Source organism: Poecilia latipinna, unplaced genomic scaffold (genome assembly GCF_001443285.1).
Source record: "Poecilia latipinna isolate Pla-1442-1.1 unplaced genomic scaffold, P_latipinna-1.0 Scaffold1268, whole genome shotgun sequence".
NCBI lineage: Eukaryota > Metazoa > Chordata > Actinopteri > Cyprinodontiformes > Poeciliidae > Poecilia > Poecilia latipinna.
In genome coordinates, this window is record NW_015113884.1 from 88769 (window position 1) to 106684 (window position 17916).

General features: G+C 37.0%; 1 protein-coding gene across 1 annotated transcript in view; it reads left to right on the plus strand.

The window, feature by feature from the left end:
* The window catches only part of cntn6 (contactin 6), a 100103-nt gene that overhangs the window by 70690 nt on the left and 11497 nt on the right, over nt 1–17916 (plus strand). The window contains exons 15-20 of the mRNA XM_015054667.1: nt 1108–1266; nt 2801–2950; nt 4436–4506; nt 5644–5878; nt 5981–6096; nt 12125–12305. Coding sequence (XP_014910153.1) covers nt 1108–1266; nt 2801–2950; nt 4436–4506; nt 5644–5878; nt 5981–6096; nt 12125–12305 — 912 coding nt within the window. The remainder of the gene's footprint in view (nt 1–1107; nt 1267–2800; nt 2951–4435; nt 4507–5643; nt 5879–5980; nt 6097–12124; nt 12306–17916) is intronic.

Below are 17916 nucleotides of genomic sequence, written 5' to 3' on the forward strand. Positions count from 1 at the left end.
TTTTTTTTTAAAAAATATAGGGAAAAAAAAAAAAAAAATATATATATATATATATATATATATATATATATATATATATATATATATATATATATAAATTATAATAAAAATTACATACTGCAGATTTAAGGAAGCTTTAAAACATATTGTGGTAAAAAAAAAATCTAAATTATTCTTAAAGTACAGCAGAAAAAATAAGACCGTGGGATAATGATAGTTCTCAGGAGCTGCCCTTCCTCGTTGACTCCCTGTGCCGACCACTGCAGAATGACTGTGATCGGGACTCTTAGCCTGAAACTGGGATTGGATATATTTGAAGAACCATTACACGTTTGGGAGAAGGGATGAATATTCTTTTAGCAATAAAAGGCGGGCTCTGTTTTCTGTCTTTGAAGGTTTCATTGGAAGCATTCTCATTAAAGATGTTATTTGAATACAAAGTAAGTTAAAATAGCCCAGACGTAGCAGGTCGTATCATTTTTACCACCATGCCTCCAGCTTATTCCTTCAGCCTCAGACTCTCTGCTCTCCCCTGAGCCTCCTGTGCTGCTCAGTCTACCTCTCTCTGTCTGTTTGTGAGCGTGTTTGTGTGTTGTGGGTGTGGCACATCTTTCACTCTCCTTGCTCTCTGGCTGCTCATCAGCCTGCACACCAGCAATCCGTCTCCCTCTCAACCCTGCAGTATATCAAACCCGGTTCTTCAACCTTTCATCGCCAGCTCGTTCTTCCAGCCAGTGCGGATCATTGCTCGCCACCCGCTCTCACGCTTGTCTCCACACCTGCCAGTCAGTCATCCAGCCGCGCGCACATCCCGCTCTGCTCTGTTTCACCAGCCCAGCACACTCCTCCAATCCCTGATGAAAAAATAAAACACAATAACATTTCTTGTTCTCTCCAGCCATCTGCGTTCAGTATTTTGCTGTTGTTCTTGTCACAATCCGATGAACTTTAATATTCACCATTGATAAGACTGCTTCTCTCAATAGAGCGAGGTTATGAATCACTTAACACTAGTGGCAGAGTTTCAGAGCGCAAAACACAAAAACTAACCTGAAATTATTATTTATTTTTTCCTCATTGACTTTTCTGTGTTTCTGATCATTGCAGGACCTCCTGGTGCCCCACAGGGTCTGCTAGTGACCACCATTACTGACACTACAGCGCAGCTATCCTGGAGCTCTGGACCAGACAACCACAGTCCCATCACCATGTACGTAGTTCAAGCTCGGACCCCCTTCTCTATTGGCTGGCAGACGGTGAAGACAGGTAAATTACTCTGTATTAAAAACATTAATATTAGTGGTGGGGCTCAATTAATTGAATAAATTGCACCAGCTGTAATTTATTAATTGCATTTTAAGTGAAAACCATATGTCCACAAAAGTAACATTGTTAATTCAAAATATATTTTGCTTATGAACTTTTGAATAAATAGACAAAAAAGCTCAAGAAAAAAAGATATTTGTTTTCAACCTGTTATTTAGGTTATTCAACCATCAAATTGGTGCAACATGATATCATACACATTAATTGCTTCAGGATGTCCTTGATGCATATATAAATGCATAATTAGCATTGAGATAGATGCTATTTTAAACTTGAATAGCTTCACTGGTAGGCTAACTTAGTTTAACACAAATTGAACACAACAATATCCCAGTAATTTTTTTTTTTTTTTTTAGCAAAATGAACCCTCAACGGGCCCGGAACATTGGGTTGGTCGTCCATCGCTGTTGTTTGCAGATGTTGCTTGTGCAAAAAAGAAAAAAAAAAGTATTTGTGTGAATCTCTTTAACACATTAAAATGTAAATAATCAAAATTATTGTGTTAAAGACACACACATCCCTACTTAAAATAGGTTTTATACATAGAATTGTAGCTGGCGTGCAGGCTACCTAGCTGGCCAACCACAGTCCTGATTCAAACATAAGTTTGAATCAGGAATAGGTTTTAGCTGGATTTGTTAGGTTGTGTATTTATGGTGAGTCTTACCAACAGGAGATGTTTTTCCATTAATAAAACATTAATAAAAACCTGCTGTATCTTGACACATTAATGTAGCCAAGCTAGTTCCATGAGATCAACATCAAACGATGTGTTTACATTTCAGAATGTGGTTGAATGTAAGAGTAGTCTTTAGATTATAGCAAAATTTTAGTTTAATGTCAAGATGTGTGTCTTTAAGGCTTATAGACTTAATGACTGTAATGTGTGTCATATCATAGCAGCAAAACAAAAACACACCAAAAACTCCCAACTTCCCTAAATGTGTTAAACTGTCATCATTGCCACCATCTTTGCATAGCTTTGGGGTGGAGTGCTTGGGACAGTTTCTTCATCAACTCATTTTATGTTGAGTCACTTAAAAAAAGTTATGTCTTTATCTAAATGACATTTCTAATTGCCTGTTGAAGTGGTCTAGATGGTCTAAACACTGCAACACAGATTGGAAAACAAAATATTTTGGAGTTCTTGAGATGACAGTTACATCCACTGATGACAGAAAAAATAATTAGATTTTTTTAAAATATATTTCATCTGAAGTACTTTTCACTGAACAACTCAAAGTGTTGGAAGATGTTTAGCTCTATCCTGTCAGTCATCTTAATTAAATTGACCACAACAGGCATTTAGTTAAATGCAGTGACACTCTGTAAATGGAAAAGTTTTAAATTATGAACAACTGTCAGCTTTTCAGACTGACGTCTCTATTCTTTTTTATTATTTTAATATAGTTGTTTCAAATATTCCTTAAAAACAATTAATAACACCTATCGATTCTTAATTCTTTGATTCTAGTTCCTGATTCTGTGCCTGGACAGATGATGCACGCCACTGTGAAAGATTTGAGCCCCTGGGTGGAATATGAGTTCAGGGTGGTGGCAATCAACAGTGTTGGTGTTGGAGAACCCAGCATGCCATCAAAACAGATCCGAACCAAAGCAGCAGGTACTCTGTCGGCTTGTTATGTCTCTTCATAGAAAATTAAGCAGCCCCCATGTGGAAAATTACCTGTTTGATTTAGTTTTGCATCTCATTGCGTTCTTTGCGCAATTGTTCATGTTATTGTTCATGCCAGCTCTTTGTTTCACTCAGAAAATGAAAATGAGGCAACATGAAATTCCACTTAATTACCGTAAGCGGCCCAGTCGAATGTAGAAACAAGCATTCTGGAACGTGTAGTGTTAATTATTTTAGTGGCAGACAGAAGTGTGACATCCACCAGGAGGAAGCAACACAAAGAACTCCTATTTGATGTAAGAGAATTTTATCCATCTGGTTGGATCACAGAGGAACAAGTTTCCTGCTGGAAGCTACATATTCACCATCCAACTAAATCTAGACTTTTCGACTCAGAGTTTTTCTATTTTTACAGTTTTGGTCACATAAATGTTTCAGATCATCAAACAAATGTTACATCAGACAAAAAAATGTGTGTAAATATAAAAAACAGTGTTAAAATTATGGTTTTATTTGCTATGGGGAAAAGTGATTTTATTGTTGAATTTCCTTTGATTGTCTGGCGTAATTTGTTACTTTTTTAGGTTACATTCACACAAGTCTTTTGATCCTCTTGTTTGGTTCAGACCAAAAGCGGTCTTTGGGTTTTTTGTTTTGTGTGGTGTGCCTTCACATTGTGCTTTTTCTGCAAGCCCAAAAAGCACAATGTGTAAGTAAGCTTTATGCAGACAGTACATTATACTGAAATTGTACCTGATTTCAGCACAGCGTTGGCATCCTACATGCTAGTTTGGACCAAACTGGTTAAAACAAGTTCATTCATGATTTAACAAGATGGGCATTTGCAGTTTCATAAAGGACCATGTTGGTTCAGGAAGATGTTTTATTGTAATAAACAAAATCATCATCTGAAGCCTGCATTCTGTATTTACCCATATTATCTTTGTCTAATATTAAAATTGGTTTCCATTATAATCGTGCGCAAAACAGTTTTATCCTGCTAATGTAGAAAAAACACAATTTTGAAATTGCGGTGTTACCATTAAATAAGATAATTAAATTCACATGAATAAGTTAGTCATTAAAAGCATGCCACACCACCACTTCCTGTCGTCTTATCTTCTTTGTGGTTTCTGCCAATAGTAACATCCAGTTGCTGATCATGTGACTCGTGTGATTAAAAAAAAAAGTTCCCATTGGAGTTTTGCGAAAGACGCAACAATACAACGAAAAAACCATCTCATCATAGAGCAAAAACTTTTTTATCAAAAACTTATTTTTTCAAAAATAGCTGTTTTTCCATTAAGTGAATTTATTTTTGTAATTCCAATTTGCACAATTATATGATTGATGGAAATGCAGCTAACAACAGCAAACCACTTTTTCCCAGCTCTGTGGCTAAACTGTCTGTTCTAACAGAAAATGCAGCACCTGCCCCTGTTGATGATTATGTTTCCTTTTTTTCCTGTTCAGCTCCCAAGGTTGCACCGGTTAATGTGAGTGGTGGTGGGGGAGCTCGGGGAGAGCTTGTCATTACGTGGGAGGTGAGTGGATGATTTTTGACCGAGCGTTCGCTGTGGCAGAGTGTCCTCCCTTTGATGGGAGATGAACTCTGGCAGAGTTACTGTTCCCGCAGAGGACCAGCTTTGGGTGCAACTGCTTTTTAATTAAAAGTGGAGCCTTTTCTGATTTGCTACCTGCTGACTCCCTGTGTGGCGTAAATCTAAATGAGGATGCAGAGCCTGAGCCAGTTACAGCGTGTAAATCTGAACTTTGGTGACGACTTTACGTTTTGTGGATCATTCAGTTCCTTGGAAAAGTATTTATACCCCTTAAAGGTTGCAGCAGTTTATATAAAGACAAGAGAACAATATTTGTGGTTAACACTAAAGTATTCACAGGTTGGAACTTTTTCCTCATTTTCTCACAATACAGCCACAGTTGATATTCTGCTAATGTGCTAATGGCAGAACTAATTTTTAGCTTAGCACTTTACCGTCTTCGCTAACTTTGAAAACGTTTAGTTCACTTAGTTTGCTCTAGATCTATTTTTCCAGATAAATTATATTTTACACTTAGCTCCTTTGTTAACTTACAGTTGAATGAAGTTCAGCATCTGTCATTCTTCAAGTAATTAGACATTTATATCCATGCTCCTTTTCAAGGTTTGTGAAAACTGTTTATGCAGCATTTCCTTTTCCTCTTATGTTCTCCACCCAAAATCTGCAACGGAGTTAGTAAAATTCAACAATAGTAAAGATGAAACAATGAAGTGAATTCACCGGAAGTGAATCCAAAGTTTCACTTCTGGTGAACCATGCAGGAAGGTGTGTAATAACAAATCAGACACTGTTGAGGGCGGTATGCTGTATTGTAACATCTGTTGTGTCGTTGACATTGATAAGTTCAGCTTTGTGGATACAACTCATGCTTTGGGTATTCAAGGATCACATATCCCTTCAAAGCTTTTCTGTGCCCTACATTGTATTAACAAAAATCCAAATGAAAAGTATGACGTTTTTGTGGTTTTAATTTGTCAAGTTGTTACAAATGTTTGAATGGTTTGGTTGTTTCTCCAAGGTTGTGTTGGCAAAAGTTCTTGTAGACATTGTGAACGTTGTGGACCAAGCTTTGTAATTCAGTTTGATCATAGGTGTTTATTTCTTTACCTCTTCCCTCAGCCGGTTCCAGAGGAACAGCAGAGTGGAGAGGAATTTGGCTATCTTGTGGCTTTCCGACCACTCGGCAGCAGCACCTGGATCAAGACGGTGCTGGCCTCGGCCGACGTGTCCAGATACGTGTACAGGAACGACAGCGTTGCACCTCTGTCCCGTTTCGAAGCCACTGTGGGTGTGTACAACAGTGTGGGGGAGGGGCCGTTCAGCCGGATTATAAAAGTGCTCTCTGCAGATGAAGGTGAGGCATTCGCTTTGGTAACAGGAGGACGGAGATTCCAGAAGGGGTGTGGTTGTGCTATTAATCGAGGCAATGCATAATTCATATGTCTGTCCTCCACAGAGCCTTCCGCCGCTCCATCAAGAGTATGGGCTCATTCCATCTCTGCCTCTGAGATTGAGGTGTACTGGGAACCAGTTCCTCCCAGGTCCAGCACTGAGAACATCATAGGGTACGAGGTATGAAGCAGAACAAGGACTATTCAGAACCAATGTAAATCCCACAGTGGCTGACCATGTAATAAGCTTCCATATTTTGAGCATATCTGTGGAAGTCAGGGGTGTCCAAAGTGCGGCCCCTCAACTGCAGTTCAAGACTGATACAAATTTGGACATATGGTTGATGCAGATGCAGACTTTTTATTTATAATCAAGGTAAAATTGTTACCAACACAATTATCATACAATGGAAGAAGTACAACACACAGTATTTCTATTTTATAGCTAAGCTTTTATAATAAGTGGAACCACACTTATCCAGACATTTACTGATGCACCACAGTCAGCTTTTATTTAATTTACTAAACTTAGATAAATTAGCTAATATTTTGATAGAAAGTGATCAATCTTGATCTTATTACTGATAATAAATATTTCCAATCCAAGCCAAAAAGAAATGAGAACTGGAAGCATTTCATTAAATATAGAAAAAAAAATCTTTTACAGTTTGGATCTATGATGAATATTTTTCTAGAAGATAAATTATCCCAGATATGATTGAGATAAACAATATTCTCACTTTGATAGAACTAATATACTGATAATGGCATAATAATGCAAGTTTGCCCTCTGAAAGATTATTAAACTTTAATTTTGTACAGAACACTCCAAACTGGAACTGGAAAACATTTTAAATAAACGGTAACACTTTATTTGAAGGGGGGTGAATAAGACTGACATGACACTGTCATAAAAACCTGTCATGAACATGAATAAGCCTTCATGAATATTTATGACTGTTGTCATAAAGTTTCATTTGGTAAATTATGACACTTTTAATACAAAGTTGACATTATTCAAAATGTCGTTGTTATGACAACTTGACATTAACCAAGAAATCATTACTGATATAAATTTGTTATAAAAGTATTACTGATTGCACTTTAAAAATTAGGTAACTTTATGTTATTAAAGGTAAAGTTTAAACAGTAATGATTTCTTGGTTAATGTCAAGTTGTCATAACAAAGACATTTTGAATAATGTCAACTTTGTATTAAAAGTATCATAATTAACCGAATGAAGCTTTATGACAACAGTCATAAATATTCATGAAGGCTTATTCATGTTCATGACAGGTGTTATGTCATGTTTATGAAAGTGTTATGACAGTCTTACTCATCCCCCTTCAAATAAAGTGTTACCAAATAAACTAAAACACAACCAAAAACAATACATGTAAATAAAAAGGAAATAAAAACCGCAAACAACTGAAACCATAAATACAATGGATTATGAAGTCGTAAACAAAATTGCCCTTCAAAAAATATTAATCAGAATAGAAATTGAGCTAATTTTAATTTATCATGCAAATAATTTTTTTGTGACTATTGCAATACATTTAAAGATGAAACATGCCTTTCTTACAAAACAAAACTTTGCTTGATTTTTGTAGACTGGAGGTCTCCAAAAATTGTTAAAAATGAAATAAATAGAGGAAAGTATGAACATCATATATCATTCCCATCAACAACAGCCTGTCTGCTGAGGTGTAGCTGGGGGAAAACTGAGATAAAAATACCGTTTGCTGCTGGAACCCAGATATCTTACTTTTGAGGCTATGCCCAGGTGGCCTGGCCTGTGCAGAGACGCATGGAGCCAACTACATCGTTATCCACATCTACTGTTGTAGGATGAGAGCAGAGCAGGCTTGAAACAGGAATTTCAATCAGTATATTTACTGCAATGACTTTAAATTTTTCCAAACATTTTTTTTTGTTTGTTTATTCATGATTATGCTTTTGTAGGTTCCATTAAAGTGAAGACACTTGTGAAAAAAATAATGTCAGATATTGCAGTACCTCCAGTTTTTCTCAATTTTGCAGAAATTCACTCAATCAACAGATCCCTGCATTTTTTGGTGCTAACGCATAGCTTTGAGTTTACTGCAATTTTTTTTGCAAAATTGATTAAAAAAATATTGTGTTTAAGTGGTGCTAACACCGACCTGCAGGTGGCAGTATTTCTTACTGCTACTGCACTGCTCACTCAGCCTTACTTGATATCAAGTTATAGTCTGCGATCAATATGGCAATATGCAAAAAGTTGCATTTAATGTCAAGTATCACAAAGCTCTTTGCAATTTATAAAGTAGCACCACAACATCAGTGATTTTGATTGGAAAAAAAATCACAAAAACAGTCATGAAATCTCAGAGGGCCTGATGTTAATATAGTCCTCAGCAAAAGTAACCATACCCTGAGATTTTTCCTATTAAGACATGTTAAAAGTACAAATTTCAAGGTGTTTTACTGGGAATTTTGTCATAAAACATGAAGTAGTGCATAAATGGCAGGAACAGTTTTTGCAAAAATAAAAATACAACATGTATTTCTATTTTGACGAATTTTCTAGATCCACTAAAACTCTTAACTTTCCTGTATTTAGCTACACCCATCTTTCCTCAAAGATGATCGCCTCTGCTGCCTTTGGTGCCAATAACAGCCTGAGAACAGGATCTTGTAATTGTGTAAATAGGATGATAATTTGCATCATTACTTTTCTACAAACAGGAGATTTGATCTGACTTAACTTTAGACGGTGAGAAAAATGTGAATGTGATTTTTTTTTTTTTTTTTTTTTGGTGTATGTAAACTTCTGATTTCAACTGTGCATTCTCAATAGAATCCATGATGTTTGTGGCTTTAAAATGACAAAAGGTCACATGTCCAAACAGTATGAATACTTTTGCAAGGCACTACACTGACTTGGCACCTTTCACAAGACAGCACCTTCCTTCCTGGAGTCCTTGAAATAATTTAAATGAAAACTTTGTAAGCTGAGGAAAGTACAGGAATAACCTCCACCTGAGGCTCTGGGAGCTGCTCCTGAATCTCCCAGAAGAGGCTGAACAAGGAGAGTGAGACCTGAGCACTTCATCCATTCATTATGTCCTGTCCAAACACTTTACCTGAACTCACAGCCTGACGTACCTATTGTGTATCAGAGGCTTGTAGCAAAGAGGAACAGAAAAATGGATGCCTGGTTTGATTATTTTTCAGAGTCATTGTTTTCGTTTTAAATTTTAACTCGTTCACCTCTTTACAAAATACATTATGTGAAACCGGGAAGAAATACAACAGTAGATGCTACATGGATCAGAACTGTAACAATAGGAGTACGGTAGGTTAGGGGTCCCAGCGTGGGTGAGCTGTTGATACCAGAATGACCAACACAACCACACTGGCTGATCTGGAATAGATGCTTGTTGAAGAATGGTGTGGCATAACGCAGGAGTGAGTGAACAGCATTATTAACCAAATTGATGTGGCTGAGTTATAGTTCTTTCCTACTGTCCACCCAATAATTTTGGGGGTTACATTACATGAGCCAGCACAATCAGACTGAAGTGACACAGAACTGGATATGGGCTATAACTGTCATGCTCCTGAACCAGACCATGTTAGAAGTGACTTACCTAGGTAAAGGAGAATAGTACTGGGCTGTTGCTTGGTGTCCACATTTTTCTCTTTAGATAAGTTATTTTTGAGTTTTATTTAGAAATTAAGGTCCCAGGGTGCAGACACACAAAAAACTAGCCTGGCTGTTGCATTCCTATGCAAATCCACTTGATTTTCTTCTCCCTTCAGAGTTTTGTCTGAAATTTCTCCGACTGAGCTCGATTTCTCCGGTTGAATTTCATCCAGACCAATCAACAAACAGGAGGAGGAGTTATGAATGATGAAGTTGAGTTTCTGCACTTTTAGAGTTGTAGTCTTCCTGTAGTCTGTAGTTGTAATTTGGCAATGGCAGCGGAGTAAGTGAACGAAGCCATTCAGTGCATGTTGGCAAGACTTCCAAATATTGAGCAATTACAGTCAGAGCAAGAGAAATGTTTAAGACATTTTAACTGCGGCAAAGATATCATGGCCTTTCTGCCCTCTGGGTAGTTTACAGCACTTGCAATTTCTGGAAAGCTTTGTACCACAGCTCCTTTCATGTTTGGCCAAATGTTAGTGGTTGGGTAAAATCAAATCCAATGGTTTCAAACTTAAGCAGGGCCACGCCTCCACAATAGTGACTCTTTATGAAGCAAAGTGTAGACCAAGGAGCTGGTTTTTATTAGGCTAACAAAATGCAGGTTCGAAGGTGAAGTTTCTGAAGTTTGTCATTACTGGGAGAGCCATGTCATTTGCGGGTGTTGTTTAAAATCAGCTTCGTTAAGAGGGAGATTTAATTTTCCAGAAGGACTAGGCATCGGCCCACACTGCCGAACATACCTATAATAAACCCTGTAGAGAATCCATAGGGTATTGTCGAAAGAAAGATCAGAGAAACCAGAACAGAAAACACAGAAAAGCCACAGACTTAATATAGTACTGCATTGGTGCAGTAATTAATGCCAAAGAAACCCCAACGGTTAATCTAAAGTAAATGGACATACTCTCATTAGCCCCGCATTTCTGTATAAAAACATCTTTAGTATTATTTGCCTTTATCAGTCTTACAAAACATTGTGAATTTCTGGGAAACAGAATCTTAGGCTTTCATTAACTGTTAGCTCTAAACACAAAAAGCAATTTTATTTATTAGCCTTATATTTTTAAGGTCCAACTGTAGGTTTGCTATTAACTGAACTTCTAAATCACAGGCAGACATCCATAGATTTAATTACAGCAGCCATAAAATGACGTGGTCCATTTACAAAGGACAATATCTATCAGATCCAAATAAAGAAATGTTGATGAAAGAAAACTCCAGAACAATTTGTTATTCAAATGTGATAGTTCAGTTTTATGGTGCCATACTATAATACATCTTCCCTGTAAAGTTTTCTTTAGAGTCCCTCATGTGTTTCTGAGTAATAAATGTTCTCATAAGGAGAAAAGTAAGAAGAGTGCTCACTGGTTTTTCTGTGTTACCAATAAGGAACCATACAGCCATTTAACATATTCCTGTTGGAAAGGGTTTTTTGTCTCGCTGGTCCAGACAGTGTGGTTACATAATGTTACATTATTATTATGTGGAAGTGCATTTCTGCTTTCCAGGATGTGGTCCCATAAGCTGTTTATGTTACAAAAAATTGTTTTAACTGACTTTTTTCCTTTCAAAAATAAAGAAAAAGCTATTTGTGGTTTACTTGGTTTAATATTTCAAAGATATGTATGGTTTATGTCTTAATGTTCAGTATTTGACCTTTAGACATGGTATAATACATCAAAATAAAGTAAGACTGCTTTGGACTTTATTCAGTATGTAAAGAACTATGAACTACACACTCAAATATTGAGCCTAATTCACACAAAAAAACCCTCTGCTGTACTGTACCTCTAATATCTCACAATAACATTTAAGTATGCAGCAAAAAAGTAAAATCTTGTAAAGAACTAATTCTTCCAAGTGGACGTTTAAAATCTTAGCAGAGGAGGAAAAACTGACCCGCTCTCTTCAGCCATTTCAGTTATTTTCCAAAGAGTCTGGAAAAGCAGCTACAATTGAAGTGCAGTGGGGAAAGAAACACCCTAGATGAATGCGTTATCAGAAACTCCAGCCCTGCTGCTAATCTGCCTTTCCTGAACAAGATGTCTGAGAACCTGCGTGCCTCCACCTGAATAAGTACCTGCTCTCATGGCATCTGTTTGACATTTCCTGTCTGCTCCCCCTATCTGGTGTTGAGGTCATAAATGATCTCCCTATAGATACCGATTCTGACACACTCCTAATCCTCATACTCATGTCGTTCGCCTTATTACTGATTGCTTTAAGATTAAATATCATTTAGGAATTTGAAAATATGACTTGGACTGGTTGAGGATTTTTGCTGCTACCATCTAGTGCTGATGTTTTTCCTTATTTTAAGAATCTGATACTGCTTAGCAATAAGAATGATGGTTTATGCATCTGATCTTAGAGGAAAAACATATTTTTACATTGTTCCCATAATAGTTTTCTACTATAGTTGGCCTTTTATCCAATAAAACATAAAAAAAGAAAAAAAAAGATTTAGGAGGTGTGTAAGGATGTGTAGTAACTGTGATTACTTTGATTCAGGTTCTCTTTTGGGAGGGAAGCTCTGAGCAGCGTGAAGCAGACAGGGTGAGGGTTACCGACAGCACGGCGCTGCTCTCCGGTTTAAAGAGCAGTACGGTCTACCTGATCTCAGTGAGAGCCCAGAACAGTGCCGGACTTGGACCCTCTAGCCCCTCCATCAGCGTCGCCACCAAGAAACCACGTGGGTGCACACCAAACACCAGACAGGTGTTTCGTTCCATCATTTTCTCTTATTTGCTTGCAACATCATTTTCTGCTCTTTACTTTTTCATTTATGACCAAACAGTTAAAATCCCATCTGTCTGTACAATTAACACATTACTGCAGTCTTCATAGCAGGTAGCTAACATATACTATCTACCAGTTAGCTATTGTGATGGTCAACTAGCTAACAACTTGTCAGACTTCCAGTGGTATTTTTAAAAGAACTTGTATTCAGTACATAAAGCATGTTTATTTTAGAACTATAGAAGCTTCATAAGGAAAAAAAAAAACAGTAAGCTTTTTCAAGTAATAAAAACTTTTAAAAGGGCAGTAAAGTTCAGGCTGACTTATGCATGTGATTCATAGCTGCGATCCCTTTTTTCTTTTATCCTTTTTTTTTATCCCAGCTGAAATTTCAGAAAAAGGTCATATTTGTCCTTGATATGCAGAAATGAAATGGCTTCTTTGCCAAGAGATTTTCTGCTGCTCATACTAACCTGTGCCCAACGCTGAAGTCACTTCCAACTGGTATCTGAGAATCAGAAGTGGAGCACATAGGAGAGGAACAAGCTGCTGGGGGTGATGTGAAAATTGCAGAGTCAGATAGCATCACTTTGTGAAACAAGGGAACAGGTCCTGTGATGTTCAGTTTTCGGTTTTAGACATCATTCCTCCTGGAAACGGTTGGTCCCTTCATTCCGGTGGACATTACATTATCATGCAAAATATCCAGCGCTACTTATCAGGTAGATCAGTTTACATTTACAGTAGGATCATCACCACTGTATGGCTAAACTCGTTTTAATAAAACTGGTGGTTTGACTCAATTAAAATTTTTTATGGCGTTAATCACATTTTAATTGAAAACAATATATCAACAAAATAAGCAACATTCTCAATTGAAAAACTGTTTTTGCTGCTAAATTATTGAGTAAGTAGATGTACGAGTTCCACGACAGACATTTATTGTTTTTAATCAGTTTTTTAGATTATTCAGTCATCAGATTGGTGCAAAGTGTTATTATAATCGTTCAGCTTTGAACTGTTTCAGGAACAATTGATCATTCATGGAACATTTTTGAAAAAATCCTTCCTGAATAATGTTGACTGTGGATGGTGACGTTAGCATGAGATGCTATATTAGGCTTCAATAGCTTCACCGATAGGCTAACTCCAACAATTTGCACACAACAATAGTCTTTTCCAGCATCCAATCAGATCACTTTCAGCAAAAGTGGTCCAAGTGAAGCGACTTTGTCTTGTATTGCTGCTGTTTGCAGCTGTCGCTTGTGTGTCAGGCACACCAGCATTCCAGAAACATACAAAGGTTTCACTCTGAAATATTGTCTGTAAAATAAATAAAATTAAAAATTAAAAAGTGACGAATTTTTGACACGTTACAATCCATATTAATAAATCAGTCCAGAATGTGACTTCAGTCTAAAATGTTCTCAGAGGCATCTGAAAACAGGTTTGATGTGCTGGATCAACAACTCTCTATGTGCAGTCTGCTGCATCACTTACAGGAAGTTTCAAGGGTCTGTATACTCATTAGAGTAGACACCAGAAAAACCTTCAGAACTTTAGTGCAGTTTTTGGAATATCTTTAAAAACCAGGAAACCTACCAGGTGTATCCTGATGGGTGAGGCATTAATTATGGTTATTCAAAAGTGAGGGCTTCTGTAGTGAAAACAACTATTGATTTGATCAATTTACAGCCTTACAAAAACAACTGCATATGACAAGATTCTCTCAGAACATTGAATTAAATCTCGAGATGCATTTTTGCACTCAAGGATGACTGTAAATTTTCTACTAAAGGTACGTCTGGCCGTTTTCTGAAGTGGTTTTCTGAAAGATTACAGGCTGATAAATATGGGAAACGGAAAACCAGCTAATTGAAACAGAGGAAATGTAGATACACGTTATGAGTTTTTAGATTATTAGACAATTTTGGCAAAATGCAAGACATCAATAAAGAAAAATTCCTATAATCAGCAGTGGTCTGACAGCTGTTACTACTTCTGATTTTTTTCTTTCTACTATGGAATGTACGTTCATTCCTATTTTCACTTGATTAAAGTTCCTTTATATAATTAGAGCTTTATGATTTTCTGTCTGTAAAATGAAATTAAACAAAGATTTCTCTTGCACAGTATTTTAATTACTGACCATGATTTTTTTTTTCAGTCCTTTATATCTGAATGAATGTTTATTTTGGTAATATTAAAAAGACTCGAGGAGCCAAGGTCTTAATGTTAAAAGGACCAGTGTGGAAGCTTTTGTTTTTCTTTTTTGAGCCATTCTGTTGCAGATTTGTTGACGAGGGATCAGGTGAACTGAACCCATGAAAATATTTCTATCTCTGTTGATAGAAAAGCATAAAGGTCTTCTCGCCTTTCTACTTTCACGGCAGACAGAACATGACAGAAGCTGGACCAGAATAAAAAAAGGGATGGTTTAATAATTCTATTTTCCTCTTATCTTTGAAAATAGACATGTTTCAAAATAAAGGAGCATCTTCTGAATATCTGTGGCATCTGAGGGGAAATGAGCAAAAATCTGAGGTCAGGTCAAAAGTTTTAATTGTATGAAAAAGATATGTGTATAAACCTTCTTTTTTGCGTGCCTCACTATTTCATATCAAAGACATTTTATTTTGAAAGATATGCAGAGAGAATATAAAAACAGTTTTTAAATTATGAATTCATTAGTTAAAGGTAAAAGTCAAGCTAATAGGGTTTTATGTGGACATGGAACTGAACCTTAACTTCTAAGTTTTTACGCTCGCTTGAGGCAGTTTGTGGCCGTCCAAAGACGAGTAAAGCTGTAAAGGGAAGATGGAAACACATTTACCAAATAAGTTCTGATGTTCTGAACTTTCCCATTCATTGCGCCTTACCTGAGAAAGTCCAAAACTCCAGCATGGAGAGGAGAACTCTCCATTTTTTCTGATTGCAGCCTCTCCATCTGGTTTGTGACAGCCATGTGTATCTGACGAAATTATGTTTTGTGTAGCCTGGTTGATTTTGCTCCAAACCAGTAGATAAAAATGCTCCTATTTTGCATTTTTCGTTTTTATGAAACTCTTTTTGCATCACCTGTCCTTAATGTTTTCTCTTTATCTCAGCAGACAAACACAGGACTGATTAGTGACTGACCAGTAGAAAACTCAAATCGCCATTGGATAGTTCCATGTTCCAAACCAATGCTGAGCAAAAACAGAGCAAAGGTCCATGTCACATCTGTCAAAATACATGTTGAGGATCCCTAGGTATTGTTGGAAAATATTCCGTGGACGGAAGAAACGTAGACAAAATTGAATTTGTTGGTATGTGTGTGTTGGTTTTGCCACCAAGTCTGATGAAAGCAGTTGTTAGGATTGAGAGGCAGCTATCTGAAATCACATTTATTTCAGATAGCTAAATCATACTACCATTGAAAACCTGCATTTTGTAATTACACACCATATCGGTCTGATGTTAAAATCTATTGTATGATTTGAAACATTTATGTGTAATATAAAAGCTAAATCATCAAAAAAAAAAATTAAATTGCTTTAGTCATCAGAAGTTGGAGTGAGGTTTAGAAACATGGGGAGTTTCTAGTGTTTCCACTAGTGTTGAAAAAACACAATTTCCCAATTGCAGTGTTTCCATTCAATAAGAAATGCAGTTAAAATTGCATGTGAATAAGTTCATTTATGCAATAAATCATTAAAAAACCTGCAGCACCATCATCCTCCTACCTCTTCCTGTTGTCTTCGTCTTTTCCTCCAGCGGTAACAACCAGCTGCTGATCACATGACTCGTGAAATTTATAAAGTACATGAATTTTGAAATAGCCAAGAAACCTCCTCAATTTTGCGAAAAACGTAATCAAAAAACCTGAATTTTTTCGGAGGTGCTGTGTTTCCATTAAGCAAATTTATTTTTGCAATTCCGATTTGTGCAATTATATGGTCAATGGAAACGCAGCTATTGAGTTGATCATGAAAAAAAATATTCTAGAGTCAAAAGGGAGGCCATCTGTTGAACTGACAGGAAACCAACCACAGACTGACTGAAAAAGAGAAATGAAGATATTGCAAAGTCCAGAACCAAACCTGAGTGCAGCCCTATTAGATGACCTCAATGTTATAAGAAAGTGTAGATCAAAATTCCCCCACAATGATGTGAGAATCTAATACAGAAAACAACTAATTCATGTTGATTCTGCTAGGAAACTTGAAGCTATAAGCTAATGAAACATGGGGTGCACTAATTTTTTAAGTGACTGAGCACACAGATAGGACTGATATGATTCTGGGTTGAATGAGGACAAAAGAGGACTCTTACCACTCTCTTACCACTTGTTTTATAAAAAAGCAGCGGTAACATTGGCAGGCGAGACCTCAAAGGCGAATAAAATAAAGCTTCATCTTTTTCTGTGCAGCACTACAAATGCTTTCCTCTGAGTCCTTTCTATGGCTGTAATTCCAGAGTGCAGCTATTCTTATTCAAGTTTTCAATGAACGCTCCAAGGTCCTGCTGTTTTTAGACCGCAGAATAATTCCTACATTTTTAGTTCTGAAACAGGTCTGTGTTTTTGATGCTCTTTTTAATGTCGCTTCTTGAATATTTAGACATTAAGCTGGCATTTAAAACATCACAGATCAACATACAAATGCAAAAGAATTTTTACAGCTGTTTCACATTTTCTCACATTACAACCACAAGCTCTGTATTTACTGGGATTTTATATGACAGACCAACAGAAAGTAGTAAATCTAAAAAGAAATGGTGTTGTGTGCATATTAATCCCGTCTTTTCTCCAATACCATTCAACAGGTGACTTCTCTTGAGATGTGTGTAGTTTTGGGTGTTTTCATTCCTGACAGTCTGGTAGATTTGGTTCCCTTGGGGAACAAAACTACAACATGTTACATTTTCAATGTGAAATGAAGCAAAGCCTTTGATCTAACTCTTTACATCCTGTGGGGCCACTGCACCAATAACCATTGAAGGAATCAACACCAAAACATCTGAAGAAGAAACTGAGCTCAACTTTCTTCTTCACCAAATGTAAACAAAATGGGGTTGTGTCAGATGTTATAGATTGTAGAATTTCTCTTTTCTGACCACAAGTTATCTCCTGCTAGCGCTGGACGCACGTTTGTCTTGGTTAGATTTACTCAGGATTCCCTTCACTACAGTCTGCTCCCTGCTTTTGGAGCGGTCGCTGGTTCGCTTAGCGTTCACATGTGTTGGAAGCCATATGAGTTCATTTCAACCGAGGTTGGAAATGGACCAAAGTTTGCCGTTTTGGTTTTCATCATAGTTCCAGTGCGTATTCACACCTCCCCAGACCTACCAGCTCTTCTAGTCAAACAAACAAGACTTTGATTACAGCGGACTAAATGGGGCTGGCGTGAATTCCCCCAATCCACCTAGTTGCTAGGTGAATGTTAGGGTTAGGGTGAATTCACATCAGCCCTGTTTAGTAGCTTTAATCCAACTCCCAATTCCTTTGACTAGAAAATTCAGTTTGTTTGGGGAAGTGTGAATGCACAATGGAACTCTGAGGTGGATCATAAAAAAGCTAACTC